This window comes from Camelus bactrianus, chromosome 20 (genome assembly GCF_048773025.1).
Source record: "Camelus bactrianus isolate YW-2024 breed Bactrian camel chromosome 20, ASM4877302v1, whole genome shotgun sequence".
NCBI lineage: Eukaryota > Metazoa > Chordata > Mammalia > Artiodactyla > Camelidae > Camelus > Camelus bactrianus.
This window is the reverse complement of record NC_133558.1, coordinates 18,662,411-18,687,972: the sequence shown is the minus strand read 5'-3', so window position 1 is coordinate 18,687,972 and position 25,562 is coordinate 18,662,411. Positions and strand designations below refer to the sequence as shown.

Sequence of the window (25,562 nt, the reverse complement as noted above, 5' to 3'; positions counted from 1 at the left end):
CGCCCCTTCCGCTCGCGCCGGGGCGGGGTCTGCACGGCCGCCGGGATCCGCTCGGACGCGGCCACGTTGTCTTGTGCGTTACGAGCGCGCGGCGCCGCGAGTCCTAGCGGCGGCATCCCGTTCGCGGTCCCTTCGCGTCGCCGCTGGGCTCTGTGGGGCTGCAGGACCCCCGCGCTCACTCAGCCGGGCGCAGCGGCGCAGGGAGCGGCCCGGCCACCCTGCGGTTGCAGCGCACGGGCGCGTCTGGGATCAGGGCCCGGGAGGCGCCGCCCTCCGTCAGTCCGGCTCGCCTCCCCGAGCCGCCCAGAAGCAGCGAACGGGAGGGAGCGCGGTAGAGTTGGGCTCCGTGAAGGGCTAGGCGCCGGGGCTCATGCCCGTGCGCCCCCGCGGGCCCGCGCCATGGCCTCCGGGAGCGTGGCCGAGTGCTTACAGCAGGAGACCACCTGCCCCGTGTGCCTGCAGTACTTTGTCGAGCCCATGATGCTCGACTGTGGCCACAACATCTGTTGCGCCTGCCTTGCCCGCTGCTGGGGCGCGGCGGAGACCAACGTGTCGTGCCCGCAGTGCCGGGAGACCTTCCCGCAGAGGCACATGCGGCCCAACCGGCACTTGGCCAACGTGACCCAGCTGGTGAAGCAGTTGCGCACTGAGCGGCCGTCGGGGCCCGGAGGCGAGATGGGCGTGTGCGAGAAACACCGCGAGCCCCTGAAGCTGTACTGCGAGGAGGACCAGATGCCCATTTGCGTGGTGTGCGACCGCTCCCGCGAGCACCGCGGCCACAGCGTGCTGCCGCTGGAGGAGGCGGTGGAAGGCTTCAAGGTGAGGGCCGGGCGCGCGGAGCCGGGAGGGGCTGGAGCGCGAGTCGGACAAAGGGAGGAGAGACCCAAAGGGGCTTCCTTTTTTCCGCCTAGAAAATGGCTGAGCCGGACGTGTGGTTCACAGCCGTCATTTCCTCTCTGTCCGCTCCAGAGCCTCGGCACTCAGATTTGGGAGGAAAACCTGTAGCTGGTGAGGAAGGCAGAAGTCTCCCCACCCCCACTCTCTTTATGTGCCCCTCTGTTTACCCACTCACGGGCACGTTATACATAAAGACGGCCCATGGAGACACCCCCTTGACTGTATAAAAGATGCGCGTAAAACCATGTACACATCGGCAAGCTTCAGAGACGCCCGTACTCCTGCTGGATTCTAGATGATCTCAGACAAAACACAGCCGGACATTAACTGGCTGTATACACATGAAGCAGATGCCCATCACCTAATTCTTCCCCCATCACTTCCCTGTGCTCCATCCTCTTCTAGAAGCTCACGGAAAAGAACGAGCTCCTTACTGCTTAAGTCAGTTAACCACCATGAGACTCATAGGAGATAACATGGTTATGAAGATTGAGTGAAATAAAATGACGCGTGGATCCCTTTGTGAACTCTTGAAACAACAGACTGGCCCAGCCAAACAATAACATGGAAACAAAGTATTAAATCTAAAACAGTTGTAAGGAAACATTCAAGGAGTGCATGATCTGTGTGTTTGAGGACTGCAGGAATATGTACACAATTATGTACACGTTTAAATGTGAGTACATTCATGCAAAATTAATTCACTTAACATTTATGGTGCTTTCAGATATGTTATTTTACTCACTGGTGATAACCCTCTAGTAGGTTGGGAAGGTGGTGTTTGCCCGTGTCACACCTGAGGAAAATACGAAGTTAAGTCATTTTCTCAGGATGCTTCTGTGAAAGACTGACAACTTAAAGCCTCCTAATCCAGTCACCTTCCACTAAGCCATGCAATATCCTTCCAAGGACAGGTAGTTGATCCATCATTTGAGATACAAACTACCAAAGGAGAGGTATGGTGACCTTTGTGCCCTGGTGATGGCGGTGCGGTCCAAGGACAGGCTTTTCAACAGGAACTTGGCATCAGAAATGTGGGTTGCATGTGTGATAAGGAGAATAGTCATGTTGATGCTAAGGTCTGCATAATCTTGAACTCCCCCAACTGTTTTTGCTTTTCTCAGGAGCAAATCCAGAACCAGCTGGACCACCTGAAAAGAGTGAAAGATTTAAAGAAGAGGCGTCGGGCACAGGGGGAGCAGGCACGAGCTGAGCTGTTGGTAAGATTCTTTGGAACTCACAGATAATATCAGTTTTGCTGGTAGCTCCCTTATTTTGTAAGGCTGATGTTACTTCCCTTAACCGTGTGCAGTCAGGTCACCCAGAACTTCTAGGTGTGGGTGGAAGAACCCTACATGTCAGTTGGGAACTTGCCTGGAGAACCAAGGGATTCCCACATTTGGGGGAAAAGACTTGAATAAGTTTAGAATCCCTAGAGATAGGAGCTATCAAAAGTTTAACTGCTAGCTTTGTGTAGATCAGGGTTGATCCTTGACAAAGCTGATACAGGTGAAATTCTTGGGCACAGTTAGCCTCCTTTGATACCATTCTGCTGACAGACACTGTCAGTGGCTTTCCATGAGCCCCATTGTTGCTTCTTGCTAGAATGTTCCCTTTCTTGGCCGTGCTTCAATTCTGAACTTTTTCTTCGTTCTCTTCCCCAAGTCTCCTAAGGCCTTGGCCAAGTGGCTAAAGTGCTAGTTTGTGATAGGGATATTTGAGGGGTTTGTTCTGAAAAAACAAAACAAAAAATACAGACTTTTAAATACATACTTACAGATCTACCATCTAGGTATTTAAGCATTTTTTTAAAATAATAAATAAAATATTAAAAATTTCCACCCATTAGAGGTATTTGCATCTGAAAAGCAAACTCATAGATTAGTAGTGTTTTGTGAGAAAGTTTTCTCAGTTCTGGCCAGGGTAGTAAAGAACTTTTGGACAAGGAACTTATTCCCATGATGCCATCAGATCCTATCACTTGTTCTGCCCACAAGATTCACCAAGACCTCAGCTCCCCTTGCTTGAAAATAGGTCTGATGGGTGGAGAATCTTCTAGTGAGCCTGAGTGGACTCAAATCATTGTGTGAGAGGACACAACTGTGTCCTCTGGAAGATTGTCAAAGGGGAGAGACAACCCTTCTCTGAGGAAGAAGGGCCCTGGACCTACTTCTTGGCTCTGACACTAGCCAATTGAATAGATGGAGAGAGCAAGACAGCCTCTCTGGGCCTCAGTTTGCTCATCTGTAAAATGGGTAGGTTGGAGTAGCCTTTTAGTTCTTTAGCAAGGCTAGTACTGCCGTCTGGTCCCCTCCGGTGGTGTGGGTGTTTGGTTGTCACCTAAGGAATGGAGTGATTGGGGAGGGGTGACAGGGATTCTAAATGTCCTTCAGTGCAAAAATCAGCCCCATGCCAGGCAGAATTGTCCCCCAGCCAGGGTGCCAATATCACCCTCTTTGAGAAGCACTCTCTTTCAGCTTTAATTTTCCATTTCTAAAATTGTTTATGCATTGAAAGACTTGTCCAGTTAAGGAGAGGTATGAGCTCATCAAAAGGATTTATAAACAATGGTGTGTGTGCACCACTGTTGCACAGTGAATGCTTAAGAAGACTGGCCAGAGGAATGGTTGTGGGGGTATGTTCTCAGGAGGAGTAGAGTTTAGAACAGGTGTCAGCCAGCTTTCTGTAAAGGACCACATAGTAAATCTTTTTGGCATAGTAGGCCTTATCTTTATCACAACTGCTCAATTCTGCTGTAGTGGCTCAAAAGTAGCTAAAGACAGTATGTATATGATGGGTGTGGCTGTGTCCCAGTAAAACTTTACTCCAAGAGATTAAACAAAGGAAGTTTGCTGGCCCTTTGTTTAGAGCAAAGCTTTAATAGAGCCTCATTAGTGGGAGATGGTGGGGAGAAGGAAGGGCAGACCACCTTTGGCAGATCTGTACCAATAGAGTATCACATTCAAAGCCAGTGAGACGGGGTTGGTGGTACACACCCTTGAAGGCCAGATAGAGGGAATGGATTGCATGTGAAGGGTTAAAGGGAACCTGTCAAGGTTATTATGTGAGGATTATTGTAGAAATGATGCACGTTCCAAGTCGTCCTCCACGGGGCACACATCCGACCATGTCACTTTTGACAGTGTTTCATGGCTCCCAGTTACAACAGATTCCTTGCCCCTTAGCCTGCCAGGCAAAGTGTGTTCTGGTCTCTTCTGGCCTCTGCCCTCAGCATTCATGTGCTCCAGCTGAACAGAACTGCTTGCCTTCTCACTCCTTTGCCCATACCATTTCTCCTGCCTGGAAAGCTCTCCTGCTCTTGGACCACGTGGTAGACGCCTGTTCATCCTCCAAGACTCTGTGAACATTGCTTCTGTGATGACTGTATTAACTTCTCCCACCACAGGCTGTCACCCTGCTTTGCTTATCCATCCATGATTGTGTATCACGTAATTCCTGACTGAGTTCCTTGAGGGCAGGGACTGTGTCTTGGTTGTCACTGGGGTGATTCAGTTCTCAGCCATTATATATCCAGTCAGTAAAGACTGGAAGAATGAGTCTGTGGACAGGATGCTTGTTTTAGTATACTGGGATGAAATGATGAGGTCGTGGGGTGGGTAGTCAGGGGAGGAATGGGAAGGGCTCCTGAAGTAGCCTTTCCTCTCTTCACTGCCCTGCCCTGCCATCCACACAGAGCCTGACCCAGATGGAGAGGGAGAAGATCGTTTGGGAGTTTGAGCAGCTCTATCATTCCTTGAAGGAGCATGAGTATCGCCTACTGGCCCGCCTCGAGGAGCTAGACTTGGCCATCTACAACAGTATCAATGGTGCCATCACCCAGTTCTCTTGCAACATCTCCCACCTCAGCAACCTGATTGCCCAGCTGGAAGAGAAGCAGCAGCAGCCCACCAGGGAGCTCCTGCAGGTAAGGCCTAGAGCCCCCGGCCAGGCCCCCTGCTAAGACGTCTCCCTTCTCTCTTTGCCAAGTAGTATCCAGGGCCCCCTCGTCCCCTGTCAGCTCTGGGAGCAGCAGTGGCTTTCCAGGCTCTGTACTGGAGGAGAAGCATGTACAGTTGAGGCTCTGGTTGATACAACTTGGGTCAGTCAATTGCACTGTCTCAAATAAAGGGTACGAATCTGTGAATCGATACTGAATGAAAAGGGGAAGTTCTACTATTAAAATGTCGGCTAAGTAATATAGAAGGGATTTTGAAACTAGAAAATGACCATTTGGCAACTATCGTAGTAAAAGTGAGACAGTAATGATCAAGAGAAAATAAATCTAAGGGGAAAGGGGATTTGATAAGAATTGGAATGTTAACAAAATTTCAAAGTATCACTAGAGATTGAACCTAGGACCTAGTGCATGCTAAGCATGCACTCTACCACTGAGCTATAGGCACCCCACAAAGTAACACTTTTAGATTACTTATTAATTACTAAAAAAAGTAATTGTACAATGATCAAAATGCCACCAATAAGAGACAAGTGAATAAAAGGTACCTTTAGGAGGAAACAGCGTACACTAGTCAAAGATGGTACAGCATGAATTTACTCATTCAGTGAGGAGTATCTGACAAACCCAAATGGAGGGGCATTCTATAAATAAGTAGCCTTGTATTAAAACAGTGTCAATGTCATGAAAGACAGTCAATGCTAAGGAGTCATTCCAGATTACAGACACATGCCATGATACCTAAATGCAATGAATGCTCCTGGATTACCGGAGTGAGGAGGGGAATGGTTTTAAAGAACATTATTAAGACGATTGTTTAAATTAGAATATGGAATAGATTTGCTAACTGTGTTATAGTTATATATGAAAATGTACTTGTTCTTAGAGAATTTTAAAGAAGTAAGGGATATAATGGAAACAATACTCTCTCAAATGGTTCTGAAGATAAATATGTTTATAAGTTTGGGGAAAGAGTATACAGGAGCTGTTTGTACCAGCAGCCTTTCTGTGTCTTTGAAATTATTTCACAATAATAAATCAAAGGAAGCAAGCTGGACAGGTAGGCAGTTATGATCCAAAGGTGGGATACTTGTGTGAGTAAATTTGAAATCATGATCCTTGACAAGCGTGCAGGAGGAGGACCTAGGTAGTGTTAGGTATAGCAAATAGTGTGCATCCCGGTTTCCTCTGCCGAGTTTTTAGCTCTCCGACTGTGAGTTGTGTTCCTTGTCTCCTTGGTTTCTCCCAGGGAGGTATGGTCCTCATTCTTAACAGTCCAAGTTGCTAGCGTACGGATCAGCAGGAAGGAGATAGGTCACATCACATTCATTTTTAAACAGACTTCCCAAATTACCACAAGACACTTCCTGCTTCTCACTGGCCAGAACTCAGGAGGGCCACCCCATAGTTGGGTTTTCAACAAACACTCATGAAAGAAGACTGAAGTTATGAATGATTTCTCATGGTTATCCTTTTCCTTTCTCTTGTAGGACATCGGGGACACATTGAGCAGGTACAGTTTTCTCTCTCCCCATTGATAAACCAAGCACAAGAAGACTGTTTCCTTCACACTTAGAAGTCCTGAAAGGAACCCAAAAACTGAGGACTTCTTACCAAATTGCCACACATCCTGCCTGTCCCTGAACTGAGTCACTATTGAGCAAAGAACTAGATGGACCACAGCTCTTTCCCAGTAAAACTGAGGACTTATTGACAGTTAGGAGGGTGTCGGGGTGGAGCAGGGGCTCATTTGGAAGGGTGCTGGTGGTTATGAGGACACTTCCATGGCAAGGGTGGAGATTTGGAGGGACTTGGGCAAAGTGCAAGGATGTTTTATGGTTTTTGCTTCCTAAGCATTTCAGAATTCTCTCTTTCATATTCTCTCCCTATCTCTCTTTCTTTCTTTTTCTGTAATGGGGCAAATATGGTTTAAGAAAAGCAAGACCAGCTCAGAGTTATATAATTAGTGATGAGTTCCCTGGCTTCTAGCTCTTGTTCACATTATTTCACTACTGTATCATCAGATGGAAAGTGAAGAAGAGCACCTGGGAGTTGGGACATGACAGAGAAGGGAGAGCTCAGAATGAGCAAGAAGCGCAGACTTAAGTTGTGTTGCGAGGATGAATGGGATGGGTCTTGGGAACATAATGTTTGGTGCAGGAGTGCCTACTGGGGTGGAGACTGACTTTGAGGGAGCTGAACTTTGAAGCTGATTCAGATCCTGAAAGGTGAAAACCCTCCAGATGAAATGCAGCTTGATTTTGTGGGAGCATTTGAGGAAAATGGTGGAGGGCCTCCTAGATGGGGTAGGTTGGCTGCGAGGGCTTTGTGGATAGAATTAGGTTGATAGAACTCAGGTTTTGAGGACCCCTAGGATGGAAATGAGTTGCAACCTGTAGCAATCCCTGCCGAATGACCGCAACAAATACTGCTTTCACTTGCTACTTTTACTGTTTGATACCAGTCTGGTTCTGAACTAACAGGGAGATAGATCCTTTAGATCCTATCATTTTGTGACTTTAAACCTTGAGTTAGGTTCTATGAGGCAGGAAACCTAAAATTTCATTGGCTTAAAGCTTAAACGTAATAAAAAAAAATTTATAACCATTAAAGAAAGGTGTAAGAAGGTAGCCTGGGGCTGGTTTGGTGGCTTCAGTGATCATTAAAAGGTCTCTCGGGTTCCTTTCCATTTACATTTCTGCCACCCGTAAGGTATGATCCTCATTCTTAACAGTCCAGGGTAGTTGCCAGAATGCCAACCAGCAAGAGGAAGATTAGTCACGACTTCAGATTACCACAAGATACTTCTTAACCTCTCACTGGCCAGAACTCAGTCACAAAGTCACATCCAGACGGCGCAGGCATGAACCCAGTAAAATTTAGAAGATGGGAGAAAGGATGTTGGGTGGGTAACTAGCAATCAGTCTTTGCCATAGACCCTTTGGGGCAGGTGGTAGGTAACGGTATTGTCCAGAGAGTACCTGTCTGTTTGAAGGTGTCATTCTCACTGTATTTGGGCACCTGTGAATTCTGGGTCATTGCGCACCATAAATATCAAGGACTTTGTCATGGAATCTGGCAAGGTCAGCCTTATATATAATTTAATTCAGTAGACCTTTTTGAGGACAGACCACTTGAAAAGCCATACGCTACTTAGTGTTTTGAGGGTATACAAATAAGATGTCTCTCCTGTTTTGGTCTCAAGGATCATAGTCTAGGAGGAGAATTAAAGACTGTCTACCTGTGTCAGCCAGTTTAACCCAGAATGTGTCCTGGACCTTGAAAGTTTGTAGAGTTGGGAGAGGGATTCACTCTTTTATTTTTTTTAATTTTTTTAATTAAAACTTAGGGCTGAGCGAATCAGAATCCCTGAACCCTGGATCACACCTCCAGATCTACAGGAGAAAATCCACATTTTTGCCCAGAAATGTCTGTTCTTGACTGAGAGTCTGAAGCAGTTCACAGGTAATGGGAGAGAAGGGGTCCATGAGGGGACATGGATTTATCCTCTGAATATCTGCGATGTATTTTCTAGCCAAGTAGTGGGATGCAAGCTGAATATCTTCTTTTCTCCCCTTAGAAAAAATGCAGTCAGATATGGAGAAAATCCAAGGTAAATTTGTCTGCTTAACGGGCTTTTGATGTTGAAGTTTCCTGGAGAGACAAACATCTGCACTAAAGTGTGGGAACATGGGAAAGGGATGATACCCAGCGGCCAGCCTTTCCTGAATTTACATCTTCCTTATTGCTTTGTTAATTCTTTTCAATTAATAGCCTCTTGTTTCAGCTTGAAGTCTTAACTATATGCACTCATTTTTCAATCTACATTAATGGAGGAGAAAAATGGGCAGTCCAATAAAAAATTAATCCAGAATTAGTTTGAGTATTTAAAAAAAATTTTTTTTGGTTGGGGGAGGTAATTCAGTTTATTTATTTATTCTTACAGGAAGGACTGGGGATTGAACCCAGGGTCTCATACACGTGCTACCACTTGAGCTATACCCTCCCCCTAAAATTATTTTTAATTGAGAAAGACAATCAACAGAAGCTATCCTAGCTCCATAACATTTGAGCCAGTATTTGTAGTTATAATTGATCGAGTTCCTGATGCTTGTGCACTGATGCTGACCAGGACAGGAGGAATCAGGTGGTGCCAACTGAGGCAGCACCTCGAGGGAAGGGGTCAGGAACAGAGATTCAGGAGTCGAGCTGCCTGAGTCCCAGGTTCAGCTCTGTCACCTGATAAGGATCCTACACTGTAATTTCCTTACCTGTGAAATGAGGAAAATAATAGCTCTCACCTTACAAGTTTGTAAGGATTAAGTTGAATTAGATGCCGTTTCTAAAGTCTTTAGAATGAAATGGGACATGTAGTAATCCCTATATTTATGTTTATGAAATATGATGTTCTAGGTATTTAAGGGAGGTTCTTACAAATACAGTTTTATGTTCATGAGCCACATTCAGTTAGGAGTTGGCTATATACTAAATGCTAAGATCCCTAGGTAGTCTGGTAGAGTCTGAGATTATTCTATGTAGGTAAACCCTTTCCTTACTTGTAACAGATTACACATCCCCATAATCTCTGATAATGTCTTACATATGCTAAAACTTTGTGTTGTATCTTTTCAGATACATGCTTTTTTGGCATCTAGCAACATAGATTTAGGGGATGCTCTCATGTCCTCCGCAAGCCGAACAGGGAGAAACTCCATTTAATACAGTGGATGATACCAGGAGTGGTTAGCTCAGACATGACATTCCTTGATCTGATTCATTTATTTCTCCTGCTCCTCTCCTGCCACTTCAAAGGCTCACTGAGAACATAGCTGTGAAAATGCTTTGTCAACCATAAATGTGTTTTACAGTGAATGGCCTTGTTTGCCCCAGTGTGGTAGCAGGTGTCACTTGAACCACCCAGCCCCCCAGAACAGAGATGGCTTATGAAAGCCGAGATTATGTATGATGAAGACTTGGAGCCATGTTTCCCCTCAGAGCCAGGTGGCCCACTGTGGGGTGGAATCCTTGATCTTGGCTCAGTTTGACCCCGTATGCTACCAATCTCGGGCATGTGGTTATCCTTCTGCCCAAAGTTCCCAATCCCTCTTCCCTTGAAGCTGTTGGCTGGATGATAAGAGTCATAAACAGTGGGAAGGAATCAGTGCATGACTGATAACAGGGGTTCTGGGGTGTCTAATGGAAACCATTTCTTTATGATGACTCCAACCCAAGCTACCTCAGTTAGGTTTTCCCTAGAAATTCTCAGATGCTTTCCATAACTTCTTTTCTCTTTTGTTCTTTCAGAATTGAGGGAGGCTCAGTTATATTCAGGTAAGTGGTGGGAGACAAAACCATTTGGAAAAGGAGTAAAAATCCTTATGAACCTAACTACTACTGTGCATGATTTTGGAACTTGCCTAAATTGGGATTCTTTTAAGTTATACGTATAAAAAATGATACACAACAATCACAGGACTACATTGGTTGTTTCTGTGTGTTTACAGTATCTTTGCCTCCTAAAATGCCTCAGAGCTGAAACCATGGACCTTTGAAATAGGAAGGCAAACTCAGATGCTATGAAGGATCCTAGAGTGGAAACTCCACTTCCCAAAAAGTAGAGCACTGCTAATACGCTGTTTCACTGCTCTGTCCACCCAGCCTCAGGGGCAGTGTCTGGTTTACAAAAGGCAGTCATCCTTCCAGAAAGAGTGATTGAGCTCAACTCTTATTCTGAGTGCTAGGGAGAATCCTGGAGGAATCTTGTGTCGTCCCTTCTCGTGTCTCAGGGCCGGAGTTAGAACTCTCCCTCCCCTTGACCAACACCGTTCACCTAAGGTCCCCAGAGGCCAGGGAAATCCTATGATCTCAGAGATACTCAAATCAGGTGTGTACTTTTTATAGTAACATGACTGCCTATTGTTTCACGGGATCCTCTTCATGAACAGAGGGACTCTACATACAAACAGGTCTTCTTTCATTGATGTCTCCTGGCTGTGATCCACGTTTAATTCTTTCAATGAATAGTAATTGAATACCTTGCTTATGTCCTACTTTTTAAAAAATATTGTGTAGGGTAATGTAGAGGGAATGAAAGGGTGTAAGACACTGTCCTTCCCTTGGAGTTAAATGTCTGGTTGGAGGTATGAGGTATACCCATGCCATGAGAAAAAAATAGGCAACTGTTGTGAGCAGATTGATGAACCAGAAACCCAGCATCTGGGGTTCTTGGTCACCTCCACCAGTCACCCACCATGAACCTTTTGTGGGAGTCAGTTAGCCTGCCCGAGCTTTGGTGCAGAGGGTTAATGTTTGGGAATCTTCCTCTTGAACAAGATGTGAAGAACAAATGAGAGAATGTGGATCAGTGATTTTTAAAAGAGGAAATCACGTGGTTATAAGATGTATGTGAGACTATTTAGTGCCTCTGTCCCACGTAATGTGAACATTCATATGTTTTGCAGCGGATCTATTGATACTTGGTTGTACAGTGCTGTACCACACCCTGCCTGTCTAAATTCTATATTATCTTCGATTCTGTGAAACTTCTGATCCCTGAGGTTTTCACATTAAGGGATTGGACATACATGTAAGAAAACCTCAAATTCAGTCTATAATGGATATTGTGGTTTAAGATATGAAAGAAAGCAATGAAGGTAAAATTTCAGTACTTTCAGTGTATCCTGGCTAAAAGATAACTGGCTTATCCAAACAGTAATTCTTGGAATTTCACCTTCAGGACGTATTTCATTGTAAGGTGAATGCGCCTCAGTTGGAAAGCTCTTATTCTTTTCTTAGGGAGGTAGGAGGAGAAAAGCTGGGTGTTCTGGAGTGGGCTCTCCTGGCCCTCAGCTGAACCTCCCTGCCCCTCTGTTTCTCTGCAGTGGATGTGACTCTGGATCCAGACACCGCCTACCCCAGCCTGATCCTCTCTGATAACCTGCGACAAGTGAGGTACAGTTACCTCCAGCAGGACCTGCCCGACAACCCTGAGCGGTTCAATCTGTTTCCCTGTGTCTTGGGCTCTCCATGCTTCATCGCTGGGAGACATTATTGGGAGGTAGAGGTGGGAGATAAAGCCAAGTGGACCATAGGTGTCTGTGAAGACTCAGTGTGCAGAAAAGGTGGAGTGACCTCGGCCCCCCAGAATGGATTCTGGGCAGTGTCGTTGTGGTATGGGAAAGAATACTGGGCTCTTACCTCCCCAATGACTGCCCTCCCCCTGCGGACCCCACTCCAACGGGTGGGGATTTTCTTGGACTATGATGCTGGCGAGGTCTCCTTCTACAACGTGACAGAGAGGTGTCACACCTTTACTTTCTCTCATGCTACCTTCTGTGGGCCTGTCCGGCCCTACTTCAGTCTGAGTTACTCGGGAGGGAAGAGCGCAGCCCCTCTGATCATCTGCCCCATGAGTGGGATTGATGGGTTTTCTGGCCATGTTGGGAATCATGGTCATTCCATGGAGACCTCCCCTTGAACTCAGGCCAAAAGGGCTGTTGGCCTTAACCCTACCCCAGGCAGAGGGCATCTTGTTGCCTTGCTGCTTCCTGCCCGTCACAGCTGGATACCCTCACCACATCCCATGCCCCTGCAGCGCAAGACAGGATGTCTGTGTTCTCTGCCGTCCTTTCCCTTCTCACAAAAACTGGGGCATGTAAAGACAAGTATCCAGATTGCCCAGAAATAAAAACCAGATGTCCACCTCCAGTGTTTCACACTTTTTGGTCTCACACATTACTGGAGGGGATAAAGAATATAAGTAATCTTGGGTTTGGAGAGCCATGCAAGATACGTAGACCTTGGCTCAGCCCCACATTGTGATCGTGGGTATTTGCTGTCATTTCTGGACTGAGGCTTTTGAGAACCTAGAGCAGAGCTGCAAAGTCCTATCAGCATGGCCCCCTTTATCCCAGTTTTTCCTTCTGGGAATAGTACCTCTACCCCGATTCCCAATCTGCCGTAGTTTTATTAACTCCATTAAAGAGGCCTCCTATATGTCTTTTGATTAGTTACAGTTATTTTACAATAATGGTGGGAAACGGCCCCACCTCTGAGATAATGTTCTAATCAGTGTGCTCTTTGCCTCTGTCTTTTTCTGAGGGCTGTGTCAGCTCCCTTCATTCTAATGAAAGGTGTGTCCTAGTGCTGGATGCACATCATCCAAGGTGAATCTTCTGCCCAGCACCATCCAGTGTCCCTAGATCCCCTCCCACACACATTCATGGACCGACGGTCAGTCATACACTATCCCTGGAAGGATTCTGGGGCAGTCAGTATTCCAGGGACTTTTGTCTCCTCCCATCTCATTTGAGGAATGGGGGAATTTACCTTTTAATATGTGTACCATCAAGGGGCAGTTCCATCCCCATGGCCATTGGATCACGAGGCATCCTGAGGTCAGAAGGCTAAGGCAGGTCTCTCTGAGCAAGCCCCAGTGATGGTTCTTAGTCCTACTTTGAGTACATCCCTCTCTATTCGAAAATAAAGTGAGTATGGATGTTTACATCGTTGTTTTCTGGGTCTTGGTGGGATTGGATTCATAGATGTTGGTGGGGGGTGGGGGTGGTTAATGGTGTTGATTTCCCCTATGGGTCCAGAATCCCATTCTGGCCAATATTTTGCTTCTAACTGGTTGATAAAACAGTACTGTGTCATTGCTTTCTAATGGTGCTGAGAAAGTAGTGTTGGACAACCACAGCCTACAGCTTTGTATCAGCTAATTCTGTTACTTCACTAGGAAAGTGTTCTTTCAAGTCCTTTTTATAACTGACAGTGAGGTAATGCAGCCATTTTTGGTGTAAATCAAAGGGCCCAGAACTTGGTTCCCAACTCAGAACCACCAGCCTAAGCCCTTGGGGGCATAGAGGTCACCAGGTGCTGAGGAGGAAAGATCAGGCTGAGAGAACAGCTCCATTCCAGGGTATTTGGATCTTTTCTGCTTCTGGACATGACCTCAGAAGACAAGATTTATGATCTTATTTAGTCTTGTACACAGCGTTGAGGGTCCATGGCTGAAGGTCATGAATTGATGATGTGTCCTAATTCATTCATTTGTTCATCAGGGTTTTTTGGTGGTGGTGGTGTGTGGGGGGGTAATTAGATTTCATTTGTTCATTTCCTTTTTTTTTTTTCTAAATGGACCTTATGCATGCTAAGCATGCACTCTACCACTGAGCTATACCCTCCCCACCATCAGATTTTAAGAGAAATAACCAGGAGCTAAAGAGAGGACCTTTGAGGCTAGGTTAGCTTTTCCTGAACACTCTCAAGAGATAGAAATATGTATAACATGTGTATATGTAAAGTAGTACCACACAGCAATACATGGTATAAAGTGCTTTATGCACAATGAGATGTTTAATGCTCAACAATCCTACAAAGTGGGTACTATTGCCCTTATTTTACAGATGAGGAAACTGAAGCACAGAGAGGGTAATGACTTATCCAAGGTGCACAGCTAGGAAGTAGCAGAGCCAGGATTCAAACTGAGATGGAACACATGACCACATGTCATATCCTGCCTCACAATATATATGGATTATGCTTTTCCATGCGGGATGAAGATCAGAGACAAGCCTTGGAGGGCCAGTCTACCTGTGGTACCTACTTTTACCAGTAACTGTCTACTCTAGGGTCTGCAGGAGTTTTACATGCCATGAAGGAAGAATGAGAAATAAGGATGGGACAGAAAAATGACCAGGACTAAAAGTGAATGTTAGCATGATAACATCACAAGGACACTAAATGTGGGCCACAGTTTGGTTTTTAAAGATTGACATGGGAACCTTACAATTTTATAGCTCACGGTTTCTATGAAATGGAAATTGACTAAATGTTTTAAGGGACTTAATGGGATTCTTGTTAGTAAAAAGAATTTCTGCCTGGATTCTTGGTGAATAAAATCTATCACAAGGGTTTATTTTTCATGTAATGAATTTTACAAGTCGATAAGGAAAGACGAACACCTCAAAAATTTGGTAAGCAATTTACAGAAGAATATAAAAATCCTTTAAACAAGAATGTTCAACCTCACTAATAAAGCTATATAACAATACCTTAGCATTTTTTACCCAGTAAAATGTTTTGTTGTTATTGTCTAATAGTATTCTGTTGGTCAATTTTGGATTATCTAAATTGCTTCAAAACTTTTTGGTAGGCAATTGGACAGTGTATCATAAGCTTTTAAAACTGGGTAAACTTTGGTCTAGTGATTCCACTTGTAGAAATTTAAGAAAATAATTATGGATATTTGAAAATATCTTTCTACACAAGGATATTCTTTAGAGTATTTCTTAGGAAAATGAAAAATTAGAAATAATCTTACATTCAGCAATATCCATTCGCTATGGGATATCTGCAGTACTTTGCCATTAGAAAAAAATATAAACTTTGAAGAGGCTACAATTGCTATGTCGGGAATCACTTTTGGAACAACTATAGCTTATAAAAGAAAATAGAGCAAATCTCTAATCTTGAGGGGAGGGAAATTAGGAAACCATTGTTCCCTTACTTCTCACTCCCCATTTTCTTTTTAACTACCAAAAATAACATATGACACCAAGAGTCTAAGAATCTAAGATAGGTTCTGCTGAAATTCAGACTATGTCTCTTCATGCAGGAAAGAGACCTAAACTTTACCTTACACAAAGAAAAAGGAAAACCTTTCTAGGTACAAAATCTACTTAAAATTTCCAAACCTGTTTCTACTCTCTGAAACTCACAGCCCAAATACAGCAGCTGAAGCAAGTGAGTCAAATAAATTTCTTCATTTCCTACCATGAAGTCCAGGCACCGTCCTGGGCAGGCACTGGGCCTAGGAAGGTTATTTTAGCGCCATCTACCTGACCTCTAAGGGCTCTCAGTCTAGTTAGAGGAGTAATTTCTTACTGTTTAGTCTTAGGACTTCATTAAAATAATGTGAATTTCAAGACTCAGTTTAGGTTATTTTGCACAAAGCCGAGAAGCATCTGGAAAAGTCTTGAGTCAGGAGATGTGGCATGTCCCCCTTACTTTCATCCCTCTTAAAAAATCGCCACTGTTGTCCACGAACAGGCAATGGACGCCATGGAGACTCTGAATCCGGAATATCTGAGGGTGACCGGGAAGGTCGGGAGGTAAGCGTGTCGCTCCGGTCGTTTCTGTGGACCTGGGACAGGTCAGTCACTTGGGGCAGAGACTGTCCTTAAGTCTACAACCGCGGGAGCTGCCGTGCCCCACATGGATTTTCCCAGGCTATTCCTCAACTGTCACTTTCGGAGCCCAAAAGAAACTTCTCGAGTGACAGTGCAGTTCTGGGGACGAAAAGGAACCTAGAGGGGATAGAAGGGGTCATGCCATAGAATGTGGGTCTGTTAGATTATTGGTGGTGTTCCTCACGCTCTTCAAAAGACAGAAACCCTAGAGCGAGGCTAACCACGCTCAAGATTTCAGTGAGGATTGGAGGCTAGAAAACCCACCCAGAGACCTGTGCTAAAAGATGTTCTTTCTTCCCTCCCGAAATAGCTGTTTGGGCACAGGAAATGTTTGCACTACCTTCTCGAGATGGGAGTGACAGTCGAAAGGCCCACGAGAGACCTGTGTCCAGTTTTACACATAAACATTTTTCTCCCTCCCCTCAAAGTCTTCCTTTTCAATCCACAGGTGGCTTTTTGATTCTCTGGCCGTTACCCGGTTGACCCGGACATCAACCGTTTCTTTGCGTTTACGTCAACAGAGACGCTGCTCCTTTGATCTATTTTAGTGGAAAATCTCTCGCCTTCCGCAGGGTGTCAGGATGGCCGAGTGGTCTAAGGCGCCAGACTCAAGCTACGCTTCCCCCCGCTGGGGCTTCTGGTCTCCGTATGGAGGCGTGGGTTCGAATCCCACTTCTGACACATTACGTTTTTTTCCCTTCCCCTAATTTCAAAACAAGCATATTGATAACAGCAATGTGCATAAGGAATATGCGAACCTATAGTATTAAAAATTGACTTTAAAAAATTTCTGGCAGGGACTGTTAACACCGAAAATATTAAAAGCGGAATCATCGCGATATTTTTTAGAAGCCACGAAATTTGGAGCTAAATTGTTCAATAAAGGAGATTACAAGAGATTGGGTTCTCTGAGGCATCGCAAGATAATCTAGAAGCAGCTAGATTTGGGACCCCAATAGTTCCCTCCCCTTTGGTGTCGGAGGAGAAAGGGACCGATGCAGCGGTACCCTGCTTGACTTTATACCCTGCTTACTTGCATTGTCCCAGACCCAAGCCCTCCCATGAATACTTTCTTGCCGGCTAGTGCCACTGCCTTCTGGCAGTGACAGTGCTGTCTGTAAAAAAATCTTATATAGATCCTCTGCTGTCTTCTCCATTTTCAAAAGTCATGGAACTGGTTCTCAAACATTTCCCTTGTAAATTATGTACATTCACACTCACGTTGGCATCTGATAATTATTGTTTTGTTTCCTCAGTCAAATTTGAGTACCATTTTAACTCCTGAATAAAATATGAAAGCGGTACTTTCCTCTTCCAAATGTAGCCACTATCAATATTTTACTGTATTTCTTACACTTCTATTTTTCTCTGCATTCACGTAAATATGGTCATAAATATTTCATTTGTTTTTACAGAAATGCAATCATACCAAACATACTATTCTCTGATACATTTTATCACTTAATATATATCGGGCTCTTTCTATGTGAACACTTAATCTTTTTCTTTACAAAGGAAATGTTGCAAATCATTCCACAGTATAGAAATCTCCTATTTCATTTATCCACTTTTTTTCCCCCTGAACATTTAGGATATTTCTAATTACCATTCAACCAACAAATATTTAGTGAGTACTTATTATGTACCAAGGGATTAGCCCTGGGGCTGTAGCAGTAAAAATATAAAAATATAATACAATAGGGCAGAATAGGATAGAATTAAAATTTTAATTTAATTTAAAAAAAGTAAAATCAATGTATATCCTTGTGTTGCCTATATTCCAGTCAATGACTTTGGTTCTGCCTCAGGAACACCACATTCCAAGATTTCCCTGTCTCTCAGTAGAAGAATCTACATCCTGAATCTTGAGAGTAAGTGTTTAATGTCAGCTATTGATGAAGATTCATATCTGCATTTTCATGTATTGCTCTGTCATTATGACTACTCATGAATGTACTCATTTAATTATTGATTTTTATCCTAGTGGTCAAACTGAGAACCTGGGTAGGTAAAAAGAAAGCTGATTTGACAACTGAATTCTCAGAAGACATTCACTACAGACAAGATCCCGTTGTTTCATTTGAAGAGCTACATTCTACATTCAGATGGCTTTGGTGTCGGAGGAACACCTGGAACCACATGGTTTCAAGTACTTCATTAAAAATATATGTTTCAATTAGAATATACTTCAATTAAAAAAAGATTCTGGAAGAATCTGTAGTTTCTTTGGAGAACTAGGTGAATTGGAAAAAGATAGTATGAAGGAGAGGAGATAGCAGCTGTTTCCCTTGAAAATTTCCAGAAGAAAAAAGACGCAAGGGTGCTATCATAAATGACTTTATATGACAGTGATATTGGACTTTAAAAGGTTAATTTTAGTTAAAGCAACAAACAAAAACACAATTACAGAATTTTAACAAACTACTTTAAATTTTATTTAATTTTCAATTTTCAATTTTTTTTATTTCTTATTTGAAGTATAGTCAGTTTACAATGTTGTGTCGATTTCTGGTGTACAGCATAATGTTTCAGTCATATGTATACATACATATATTCCTTTCCATATTCTTTTTCATTTCAGGTTACTACAAGATATTGAATATAGCGCCCCGTGCTATATATATACATAGTGCTATATATAGAGAGTCGTTAGTATCTGGTGGATGTGAGGAGTGAATTTGAAAGTTTGGGCTGCTTTTCTCTTCTGGGCGCAGGAAACTGAAGCTGGAGGAACCACTGAGAAGGCGAGACCTCCAGTGTCCTAGAGAGGATCCGGAAGTGACCTTGGCTGTTGTAGGCTAGGCTCGCTCTAGGACACGCCTTTAGGGTTAGGTAGTAGTGAAAGTTTAGCTCCGGTTTTGGAGCTCGGGGTCAGAAGGTGGGACTCTCAGGCTGGAAGGTTGGGGTGACTCAGGAGTGAGGTGGTCCCTGGGTTCCGCGGAAGGAGCAGCTGTGCGGACCCATTGGAACCCCAGGTCCGGACCCACTTTTCTGCTCTGGCGCTCTTGGACCCCTTGCTGGTTCTCAGCACAGGTCAGACTCGGGCCCACGCGGACCACCAGCTTCACTGCTGGGCTGCGCGCTCTCACAGGGGCTCGCAGGCTCTGCCACATGGGAGAAGTTTAAGCAAGAGAAGATGTTACTGATTATTCTTTTTCGGAGCCCTAGAGTTATTTGAAATTACAGTTTATTTGTCTTTTCAGTTTTCTCCCTGTTTTGTTGTGACATCCTGTGTTTGTGAAAACACTTCGTTAACTCTAAGGGCCTGTTTAAGTGTGAGATTATTATATAGAAGGAGGGAAATCAGCTCTTGTGGTGGAGATAGACGTATAAACGTTTAGTACCACCATCATCTGGTAAGTACAGTGGAGGCGGTGAACAAATGCTGTGGAATCACAGGGGAAGGGGCAGCTTAATTCTTTGGGAAGCAGGAAAAGCAAGAATGTTTCATTATCTGGGAATTTAAATTTGTGATTTTGTTGTCTCTTACAGGCTTTTTTTGCTTACGGACGATTACTTTGGAAATTGTCATTTGGTAGCATGTAAATAATTTTAGCATTTTTTTCCTAACAGTAATTTCTTATGCCATTTTGTAAGTCAGAATGTATCTGACATTTAAGTTGTTCTGTTTATCAGAGGTTCCTACTTCCTTGCCACAGTGGATATAACCTCAAGGAGGACTATCTCAACGGAGAGAGTTTAATACCTTCTTTGTGGGAGTTAGTTCAACCCAGCAGACCATGAAGCCAAGCAAAGCTGAAGGTTTGTCCTTCCAAGTTCCAGGGGAGCCTGTGGGATTTGTGATCCTGAAAGTGGAGGCAGATGAACATATTTGGAAACAGGAATCTGACATTCAAAGGAAGAACCCCACAACAAGGAGCTATTTTGCCAGTGTTTCAGTTTTGCTATCAAGAGACACCTGGGCCCCAGCAGCTCTGAGCTGGCTCCAGGCTGTGGGAGCTCTGCTACCAGTGGCTGAACCTGAAACACACTCAGATCCTGGAGCTGCTGATGCTGAGCAGTTCCTGGCCATTCTGCCCAGGAGCTCCAAGCCTGGGTGCAGGAGCAGCATCCTGAGAGCAGGGAAGAGTTGCTAACTGTGCTGGAGGATTTAGAAGAAGAATTGGATGAACCAGGAGAACAGGTGGGACAGAGAATGTGAGCTATCCTCAGGGAAGGGAATTAGGTCTGGGAGGAGGCATCTGCCCAGCAATTGGACAGTGGACAAATTCCTCAGTAGCCCTATTTTTCAACTAGACTGGCATGTGATGCTAGCCATGAATTTCAGTAGTAAGTCAGCAGAATGGCAAAAATAAGTCAACAAATAGTGGGCAAAGAATCTAAGGTCTCAAGTTGTTTAAAAAACCGTTACAATTCTGCTAAGAACATTCTTTCAGTGCACATATATGTGGATTTCTTTAGGCTACACACCAAGAGTGGAAGAGCTGGATCACAGGTTGTGTGTATGTTCAGCTTAATAGCTGTTGTCAAATAATTTACCAAAGTGGTTGTACTACCAGCAGTATGCGATAAGTTACAGCTTCTCTGCAATCTCATCAGCACTTGATTTTGGCTTTCATTTTAATTTTAGCCATTCCCATGAATATCTAGTATTATCTCTCTATAGTTTTAATATGCACTTTCTTGATTACTAATGAGGGTGAGCACCTTCTCAGATATTTATTGGCCTTTTGGATATCCAGTTTTGTAACATGCCTATTCAGGACTTTTGTCCACTTTTTTCTGTTAAGATTATTTGTCTGCTGCTTTCTTAAATGTCATAGACATCATTTACTTCTTTTATTTCACTCTAAAAATTGCAAGGACTTATGTTTTTATTAAATTGGGGTGCACCACCCTCCAGGCATGTAGATGCTCTAACAACTGGGAAGCTCTTCAGCTCTCGTTGTTCAAAAGTTTTTTGTTTTAGTTTTAGTTTAATATTTTATTTTATTTATTTATTTTTTGCTTTTGTTTTGGGGGGAGGCAATTAGGTACTTATTTTAATGGAGGTACTAGGTATTGAACCCAGGACCTCATGTATGCTAAGCACACACTCTACCACTGAGCCATAGCCTCCCCTCAAAAGTTTTTATAGAGCTTAATCTGCAGCTCCCCTGCCCCTCTTCCCCTACTCAGAGGTGGGTGGGTGGGATGAAAGTTCCAGCCTCCTAATCTCTTGGTCTTTCTGGTGACCAGCTTTATTCTAAGGATATCTAAGGACAGCACCCTAAGTTACCACATTAGCATTAGATTAAAAGGAGATCTTATATGACTGACAAATGACACTCCTATCACTGGGAAATCCCCAGAGTTTGAGAAGCTTTGTGCCGGGAACCCAGGACAAAGACCACATACATTTCTTACTATACCACAGTCACTCAGCATCAGCAAATCTATCAAGGGCATGTCTGGGGATGAGTTGGCTAGAGCTTGGTTTAGCAGAGATAAATGTAAATTTTCAGTCATACTCCTTCAGGAAAGAGCCAGTCTCAGCCAGTGTCCAGTTCTAAGCTCCAGCCTGACTCTTTGGCAAGAATGAAGATTATTTCATTTGAGCCTGTAAATACTTGAAAACTTTGAAATTCAGGAGGTAGATGAAATATTGGAAGTGCGCAATCACTCTGAGACTTCCCTTTTGAAAATAGTGCTTTGTAATACTCACTCTTGAACTAAAAAACAGAATGTAACATCTTTAAGTACAATGTACTAGTTAATGTGTTATTATGTTCTGTATAAAACTATGATACTGTGTTAAACTTCTCAAGGTTTCTTTCGTCTATGAGATATAGTCAGCGTACTCTCAACTTATCTGTGAATGGCATTTCCTTACTACTGGAGGTAAAAACTAATAAATGCTTTTTCTTTTAAAGTGAAACTGAGAAATATGAATCTCCCTTAAAAAAAAGGAATCAGCTTTTAATTATAGAAAACTATGGAGCAAACCACTTGAAACAAACTATTCTGTTTATTCAAGCAGCAAATAAATTTTATCTGTGTGAATATGCAGTGGTTCTCAAGTCAGGGCATTTCTACCTTCTAATCTACGTTTGGAAATGTATTTGGGGACATTTTTGAGATGACGAATTTTCATTACTTGGTCTGCATTTTTCTCCTTTCATTACAGATGAGGGAAACTATTATCACATGCATTTTTGGTATTTCGTTTAGGAACTAATGATCACCTGCTGATAGAGATTTTTACCCTTCTGTCCATCTTACTACTTTCTCATCCTTTAGGAAGAACTGACCTCTTAGTAGAGCAAGAATTTTGAAAGAAAGTAGGTGGACGGGCTTTAGGACAACCCATAGATTGTGAAAGAAATAGTCATAGTTCTCTCTGAAGATTGTGACTTCACTGTCACCACCAGTGTTCAATTCCCAGGAGATGGATTCTGTACGTGTCCTTAGGTCTTTATACATGACAGCTTGCTTGTAAATGAATGTGATGGACTTAGCCAAGGTCACATGATTGTGTACTAGCTAAAAATTGTTTGGAGGGTAATAGGGAGTGAGTATCTGACCTGTTTGGCTTTTGAAGTGTGAGTAAAATAATGCCAGAATAGTGCTTGCTTTGCAGCACATATACTAAAGTTGGAATGGTTCAGAGATTAGCATCACCCTTGCTCAAGGATGAAATACATTCGTGAAGGGTTCCATATTTTTAAAATAAATAAAAAATTAAAATGTCAATAAATGAGGATTTGACTAAGCTATCCTTAGAATGGTAAATTTCATCCTGGCGACTGAAATCATATGATCAACTTAACCAGTACAAACCAATGTAAAACATGTGTAAGATTTAAAAAGTGAAGTTAAAATTCAACTAAATTGTGGATAGCTCCAGCTGAATTAAAATGGAGATACTTTTAAAAAATGAGGAATTTATTTTTTAATTCAGCACAGAAAGTAGGTTCAGAAGGCACCCAACAAAAACCACAACACAGGCCCAATATCTCCATTGATGAGTAGATGTACAATTGTCCCTCATTATCCATGGGTTGGTTCCAGGACCCCCAGCGGATATACCAAACTCATGGATGGTCAAGTCCCTTAAATAAATGGCATAGTATCTGCATACAACCTATGCACCTTCTCTTGTATACTTTAAATTATTTCTAGATTACTCATAATACCTAATAAAACTAAACACTATAAGCAGTTGCTGGCATGTGGCAAATTCAAGTTTTGCTTTTTGGAACTTTCTGGAATTTTTTTTCTGAATATTTTTCATATGGGGTTGGTTGAATGTGTAGATGCAGAACCTGTAGATATGGAGGGCTGACTAAATGAGTAAGGTCCACCCGCAGAAGGCTCCTAGGAAAGCCATAGTACAAGTCTCCAAATCTGATTTCCTGTTGAAACATCTTTAAGCCAGGATTCTTTAGTAGATAATTCAGTTAACTCATCCCAGTATCCTTCAGTTTTTTATAAGTTTGATGTAGAAAGATAGCATTTTATTGAAATGAAACAGTATTCCTATTTTAACCACATTTTATTCATTTCTATTACAGATGTCCCACTTTCATGGAACATGAGGTATGAAAGAAACTGTACTCTGCCACTTAAAATATCATGCCCTTCAACATGATAGAGGGCATTTATGAAAAGCCTACAACATCATCCTTAATGTTGAAAGACTAAAAAGCTCTCATCTAAGATCAGGAATGAGATGAGATACCTGTTTCACCAATGCTATTCAACATTGTACTGAATGTTCTAGTCAAAGCAATTAGAGAAGAAAAATCAATCAAATGCATCCAAATTGGAAAGGAAGTAATACTGTCTCTATTCACAGATGACATGATCTTATATATAGAAAAATCCCACAGAATCCACAAGGAAATTCCCAAAGTATCTTCTAGAGCTAGTAGCTGAATTCAGCAAAGTTGCAGAGTACAAGGTCAATATACAAAAACCAGTTGTGTTTCTATATATCGACAATGAACAATCCAAAAAGAAAATTAAGAAAGCAGTTTCAACTATAATAGTATCCAAAAGAATAAAATACCTGGGAATGAATTTAACCAAGGAGTTGAAAGACTTGTACGCTGAAATCTACAAAACACTGCTGAAAGAAATGAAAGAGGACCCAAATAAATGGAAAGTTATCCCATGATCCTAAATAGAAAGACTTAATATTAAGATGTTAACGCTACCTAAAGTGATCTACAGATTCAATATAACCCTTATCAAAATTCCAACATCCTTTTTTTGCAGAAAATAAAAAGCCATTCCCCAAATTCAAGGTGAATTGCAATATGAGTAACAAAAACAATCCTCAAAGAGAAGAACAAAGGTGGAGGACTCAGACTTCTGAATTCAAAACTTAGTATAAAATTCAGTAACCAAAATGGTATGGTACTGGCATAAGGACAGACATATAGACCAACATAGTAGAATTGAGGATCCAGAAATCCATACATTTATGTCAAACTGGTTTTCTAAGTGAATATTTATTTATATTGTTAATTGTGGTAAAAAAAAAAATCAACCATTTTAAGTGTGCTGTTCAGTAGTTTTAGAAATACTCATAGTGCTGTGAAACAGATCTTCAGAACTTTTTGTCTTACGAAATTGAAGCTCTATCCATTAAACAACTCCCCATTCCCTCCCACCCCATGAAATGTCAATCACTGTTCTACTTTCTGTTTCTATGAATTGGTTTACTTTAGATACTTTGTGATGGAATAAAATTTATGTTTTGAAGGCAGGACAAGAAAATTTAAGCATAGCACTCCCTGTCTGACAGGGACCTCCCTAATGTGCACTGTGCATCTATTACTATACATTAACCAGACCTCAAAGGCAGGAATGTCTGCACAACCATAAAGATCAATGTTTTTTTTTTTCCTTCTTCTGAAAGTAATGCCAGCGATATAGTCCTTAGAAGATAACAGTCTTTTCCTAATTCTGTGAGGGGTCATGGTGACCTGCTGCTTGCTTCAAACATGTAGGTCTGGACTATGTATCTTTGGTGAACTTTTTGTAAAATGTCATTGTGTTGTTTTGTTTAATGATCCTTTGTCTTGAAAATGTGTGTAACTATCTCTGACTTCAAAAAAAGTGGAACAGTCCTTGGAGTTTTCTGAAAGACTGTCTCCCAGTTTATAATCCTCTGGTTGGCTTGAATAAAATTCTATTCTTCTTCTTTAGATTGACTGTTGATTAATTTTTCATCAACATTTGTGTAAGTAGAATCATATAGTATTTGTCTTTTTGTGACTATCTTATTTCACTTAGCATAATATCCTTAAGGTTTATCCATGTAGTAGCCTGTGGCAAGATTTGCTTCCTTTTGTAGACAGTAATATTCCATGATGTATACCACATTTTGTTTATCCATTTATCCCTCCAAGGATATATGAATTTATTCCACCTCTTGGCTATTGTGAGTAATGCTGCAGTGAACACGAGTGCAAATATTTCACTGAGTCCCTGTTTTCAGTTCTTCTGGATATATAGCCAGGAGGGGATTGCTAGATCATATGGTAGTTCTATTTTAAAATTATTTGAGG

At 42.6% G+C, this 25,562-nt stretch overlaps 1 protein-coding gene, 1 non-coding gene and 1 pseudogene across 6 annotated transcripts; all 3 read left to right on the top strand.

The window, feature by feature from the left end:
- The first annotated feature begins 16 nt into the window (after positions 1-16).
- TRIM27 (tripartite motif containing 27) lies at positions 17-25,199 on the top strand. 5 transcript variants are annotated; one of them, XM_074348256.1, is made up of 13 exons: positions 259-819; positions 2,022-2,117; positions 4,592-4,822; positions 6,343-6,365; positions 8,202-8,317; positions 8,433-8,465; positions 10,157-10,183; positions 11,734-15,966; positions 16,493-17,915; positions 18,029-19,400; positions 19,537-19,586; positions 19,681-20,188; positions 23,559-25,199. In XM_074348256.1, the coding sequence occupies exons 1-8, from the start codon at positions 400-402 to the stop codon at positions 12,327-12,329; spliced, it is 1,542 nt and encodes a 513-aa protein (XP_074204357.1). In that variant the 5' UTR covers positions 259-399; the 3' UTR covers positions 12,330-15,966; positions 16,493-17,915; positions 18,029-19,400; positions 19,537-19,586; positions 19,681-20,188; positions 23,559-25,199. The 5 variants fall into 5 exon arrangements, with proteins under 5 accessions (XP_074204360.1, XP_074204357.1, XP_074204359.1 ...); XM_074348259.1 differs by having other exon boundaries at positions 17-819; positions 19,537-20,188; XM_074348258.1 differs by lacking the exon at positions 19,537-19,586 and having other exon boundaries at positions 18,029-19,077.
- On the top strand, positions 16,620-16,725 carry TRNAL-CAA (transfer RNA leucine (anticodon CAA)). Its single transcript has 2 exons — positions 16,620-16,657; positions 16,680-16,725. It is a non-coding gene; the product is annotated as a tRNA-Leu (tRNA).
- On the top strand, positions 22,610-22,710 carry LOC123614111 (U6 spliceosomal RNA; annotated as a pseudogene).
- Positions 25,200-25,562: the final 363 nt, after the last annotated feature.

Coding starts and splice junctions, on each gene's coding strand:
- TRIM27 (XM_074348259.1), top strand. CDS start 400: ATGGCCTCCGGGAGCGTGGCCGAGTGCTTACAGCAGGAGACCACCTGC. Junction 820..2,021: donor AGGCGGTGGAAGGCTTCAAG/GTGAGGGCCGGG, acceptor TGCTTTTCTCAG/GAGCAAATCCAGAACCAGCT. Junction 4,823..6,342: donor CCACCAGGGAGCTCCTGCAG/GTAAGGCCTAGA, acceptor TTTCTCTTGTAG/GACATCGGGGACACATTGAG.